The 4,680-nt window shown below is 34.6% G+C and overlaps 1 protein-coding gene across 2 annotated transcripts; it reads right to left on the reverse strand.

Moving 5' to 3' along the window:
• Positions 1-996: 996 nt before the first annotated feature.
• LOC127100806 (polyadenylate-binding protein RBP47) lies at positions 997-4,282 on the reverse strand. Of its 2 annotated transcripts, none has more exons than XM_051038082.1 (6): positions 3,584-4,282; positions 2,456-2,954; positions 2,022-2,101; positions 1,815-1,945; positions 1,618-1,714; positions 997-1,476 (listed from the first exon to the last, which is right to left on the reverse strand). In XM_051038082.1, exons 1-6 carry the CDS (start codon positions 4,052-4,054, stop codon positions 1,333-1,335), a joined length of 1,422 nt encoding a protein of 473 aa, XP_050894039.1. In that variant the 5' UTR covers positions 4,055-4,282; the 3' UTR covers positions 997-1,332. The 2 variants fall into 2 exon arrangements, with proteins under 2 accessions (XP_050894039.1, XP_050894038.1); XM_051038081.1 differs by having other exon boundaries at positions 2,022-2,107.
• Between the last annotated feature and the right edge of the window lie 398 nt (positions 4,283-4,680).

Consider the following 4,680-nt stretch of genomic DNA (forward strand, 5'->3'; position numbering starts at 1 on the left):
TAGACAAGTGTGCTTTTATTGGTAGGTGAAGAGTTATGAAATGATCTAGATTTTCATAATTTAAATTAAAATAACTTTATTAATAATTAGAAAAAAAAAACAATATGTCATATTATATTTTATAAATACTGCACAAGTGTTACGTAGGTGTTTTTTAAAGTTTTTTCATGTAGAATTTAACTAAGGGACTTGTTAAGTTAACGGGAGTGTTTTAAGAGACTAGAGTATTACGTTTTTAAATTAAGTGATTAAATAGAACCAATAAATTAAGTTAAGGGACTAAAAATAAATTAAACCTAATAAAAAATAAAAATCTCATTAGTGAACTATGAAAGAAAAATCAAGTTTTACTACTATATCTTTTATATTTTTTAAATATACAATTTTTATTAAAATTCAAATCATCTAATTCAATTCAATTTAATATTTATACAATTTTGTTATCGGATTGAATTATATAATTTAATTATTTAATTTCATTCAAATCTCAATAAGATCGTCTATATAATTGAGACGATTTTTAAAGTATTGTTATTAATAAATGTATTATATTATTTAAAAGTTTCACAAAGAATTTTGTGTAGTTTATCTATTGACGAAACACAAAGCATATCTAGGTATGGCACTGGATTCATTGAATCCAAAACTATGAAACTCAGACTCAATTCAGTGTCATATCATAAATTAATATTTTTTTATGCGGTTTTGTATAAAGTATTGTTTCAAAATATCAAAATATATATTAAAATATAGACAAAGTCCTTTAAAACATTTTTCTAAAACCCTCTAAAACTAATTTGCATACATACCCTTAACTTGTATGTTGGAATTGTAGCCAAGGTTTTAGGGTTCAATTCAGTTTGGAGAATGTTTTAGGTCAATAAACAAGGCTCTGAAAAAGGGCAATGAAATAGATTTTATCTTCAAACTTGTCAAAAAAAAATAAACATTAAAACTTTGATTTTAAATTTCATCTTTAAATTTTAAGATCAAACATCAAATAAATATTTCTATATTGTTCAATCTTTACACTCAATTTCAAGTTTATGCAATCAGCTACATCATCATACTGTGTAAAGATAGTATTAAAAATAATCTTAACTGTCTACTAACGATTTAAAAAAATAAACCCAAAAATAACCCGAACCATATTATATGGTCAAGTTCAATCCAAAATTTCAGACATTTAAATATATAATCTTTAATAACCACCTTGGGTACCATATAAACCCAGCTACAAATTCAAAAATAACACTACAGTTCACTTATCAGAGCAATAAAGTTCATCCTATTTCAATACCAGACGCGACGCAACGCAACGCGCTATGGCCGTTACGAAGCCCCTTGAATTGCAGCTGCAGGTTGTTGCATCGCTATATCCTGATTCTGTCTAGCAGCATATCCATGGCCTCCGTATCCGTGACCACCGTAACCCTGCCCGCCGTAATGGTTTCCATTCGAGTCATTATTCCTCCACTGTCAGATTCCAACGAATTAAATTAGAGAATTATTTCAAGTCATAAATATGGAGATGCATTGATCATGCCTGTAATGCTTATAATAAAAAAGGACGATTACGAATAAATTGAGTTTGTAGAAGAAGAAAATATAACTCACATGCTTATTTCCCGGACTGCGACCCCAAGAAAGACGCACGGTCTGCTTCCCGATCACTGTTCCATTCAATCCCTGAATAGCTTCCTCAGCATTCTTTCTGTTACAGAAAGAGCAGAAGGCATTAAAACGTAGCGTATATAGCAAGCGAGGCAAAAATAAGACACTACTGATGATATTGGCAATGCCACAACTGTTACCTGTCAGCAAGTTGAACAAAGCCACATCCTTTACCGATTGGAATTTTCACGGAGACAACATCGCCGTATTGCAAAAACGGTTGTCTGAGATCCTCATCGCTGATTTCAGAATCAAGCCCTCCAACAAATATCTGCAACAGATTTTCATTACTGAGATATCAAAAAATGTAGATATGAAGATACCGAAAAATACAAAAGCAGACTCACAGTTGTGTTGTTAGAATCCCCTTCAGATTGGGAGCCTTGGGCCACAGCACCATTAGCAGAGTGACCACCGCCAGCCAACACTACAGCTAGTTAAGATAGAAAAAAGTCAGCTATTTTAATTTCTAATTTGAAGCACAATACGTGATTTTACTACGTTCCAGCGGTAACTCTCGTGTTATAAACGTAAAAAAGGAATTTGGAAATATATACAATAAACAAAGTTGACATTTAGATACCGAACGATATATATATCATGAAATGGGCAAGGAGCAGAAACAAAGTTGTGTGAAATTGAAAATTCTGCGATAAGCAATTGTTAAATATGCAAAAGAATTTGTCCATTAATGCGTATATATTTAAGCATCAACAAGTTACTTACAATTTAATTATCATACATGTAAATATTCAAACTTTAACCAACATTAAAAAAAAACCTTGTGAAGAATATTGTTGTGGATTGCCGTAAGTTTTTTTGGGCGTTGCAACACCGACTCGCATAGGTCTGCTAGAACAATAAACGCCGTTCATTTCAGTCATTGCCCTTGTCCTTTCATTTTCATCACCGAACCTAACAAAACCATATCCTTTTGAGCGACCAGTATTAGAATCAATGACAACTTTTGCTCCCTTAATAGACGAGAATCTGCTAGCAAACACCTCCTGCAGCATAGCATCGGTGACATCTATGGCTAAGTCTCCCACAAAAACGGAGAGATCAGAAGTAGCCTCAGAAGAACGCCTTTCACCACCACCGCCACCGCCAGCGCTGAACGTAGCCCAATTCAGACGAAACGGCTGATCTGTATTTGGCATCATAGCACCATTAAAGTTCTGCAGGACTTTCTCAGCCGTTCCTCGCGAATAGAACTCGACAAATCCATATCCCTCCGAGACACCAGTTTGCTTATTACGTATGACCTTGGCCGATACAACCTGCATCAATAACACAACAACAAAAGAACTAATCAGAAAACGACAAGCAAAAAGATTTCTTCATAAATGCCCATAAGCGGAAACATCGGAGCGTCAATGTCACCCTATCGGTCTTTAATCTTTAACATATTTAACATGAAAACATCTTAGAATACATCAGAAGACAAAAAGAGATCTAGGTTTTATTAGCAAACCTAGTGAAAACATTGGTCAAAATTGTCACATTTTTAAGCATTCATACTCTAGGGGACCACTTTAGGTACCAAAACTAGATTCTCCTTATAGTAGCAATGCCAATGATATAAAAAACAGAAAACATCTCACATAATCAAAATTCACAACCCTAGTCCATTGAAGATTCCAACAATCACACACAAAAAACAAATAAAAAATCAAGGAACTTAAACTAAACTTAACTTCAACATTGAATCATGCTTAAGCAAAATCCTCAGGGTTTAATTAAATCAAATTTTAAATCAGATAATTAAACAATCAAATTATTATCCTAGTAACTTCAAGCAATAAATCAAGATCATATATTTAAATCAAGCAAATGAAGCATCTAAATAAAACCAAATCTAAGAAATTCAATTATAATTAAGAGAGATATAAAGAGAAAGAAGTTAAACCTCGCCGGTATGAGCAAAGCAGTTATGAAGAAAAGTCTCGTCCATCCAATGATGAAGGTCACCAAGCCAGATCGTCCTGATCTCTTCAGGAGAAACCTGTTTCTGCTGATGCTGCTGCTGGTGATGAAGATGATGACCATGGCCATGACCATGACCATGATGACTCTGAGTACTCGGCGGCGGCGACGGTTGCTGCTGGTGAGGCGGCGCCTGATAATGATGAGGATGAACATACGACATGTAATGCTGTGGATACATCATCATCTGCTGCTGCATCATAGCCATAGCAGTAGCAGGATACTGCATGGACATCCATTGCTGCTGATACTGATGCGGCTGCGCCCACTGCTGCTGCTGAACGTTCTGGCTCTGGTTCTGATTCGGATTCTGGTTCGGGTTCTGGCTCTGGTTCTGGTTCTGGCTTGGGTTCTGGCTCGGATTCAGATCTCCGGAGCTGGTTTGTTGAGACATAGTTCAAAATTTGTTTCTTTCTCTGTTTTTTCTCTTTCTCGGACTTGGTCTGGTCGAGTTGGTCTTAACAGAGAAAAACCGAGAAAGAGACAGAGAAAGAAGAAAGAGAAGGCGGAAAGACGAGTAGGGTTGGGTTTTAAAGGAACAACAACAGCAACAGCAATAACAAAAACAACAACACGCACACTGGTTCTATTGTATTGTACTATACTTTTTTTTATTGCAAATTAACCACTTGGGTTTGGATCTGGGGTTAAAATTGTAAATAAATAGATTCTAACGTCGTTTAATTCAGCCGTCCGTGAATAGATAGATATAGATCTCTTATGTCTCGTGCTGTGGGTCCCATTTGTTCCTAATCAACGTCTATGGTTATTTCCCACTTGCAACTTGTATCTAACCTTCAAATGCTAGCATATCTTCTTCTCTAATATTTTGATTTTATAGGTTTTGATTTTTTTTTAATTAAAATGTTTTCCCTCTATTTATTCAAGTTTTGATGGATTTGTTTATTAGTTTTCACACAAGAAAACTAGTTGATGTGGTCAAGATTTTTGTCATAAAAATGGGGCAAGATAAATAGAATAGTGTGTCTAGTTATGTAGTTTAGTTAAATGTTAGTAATT

The sequence above is a fragment of the Lathyrus oleraceus genome, chromosome 7 (genome assembly GCF_024323335.1).
Source record: "Lathyrus oleraceus cultivar Zhongwan6 chromosome 7, CAAS_Psat_ZW6_1.0, whole genome shotgun sequence".
NCBI classification, from domain to species: Eukaryota; Viridiplantae; Streptophyta; class Magnoliopsida; order Fabales; family Fabaceae; genus Lathyrus; species Lathyrus oleraceus.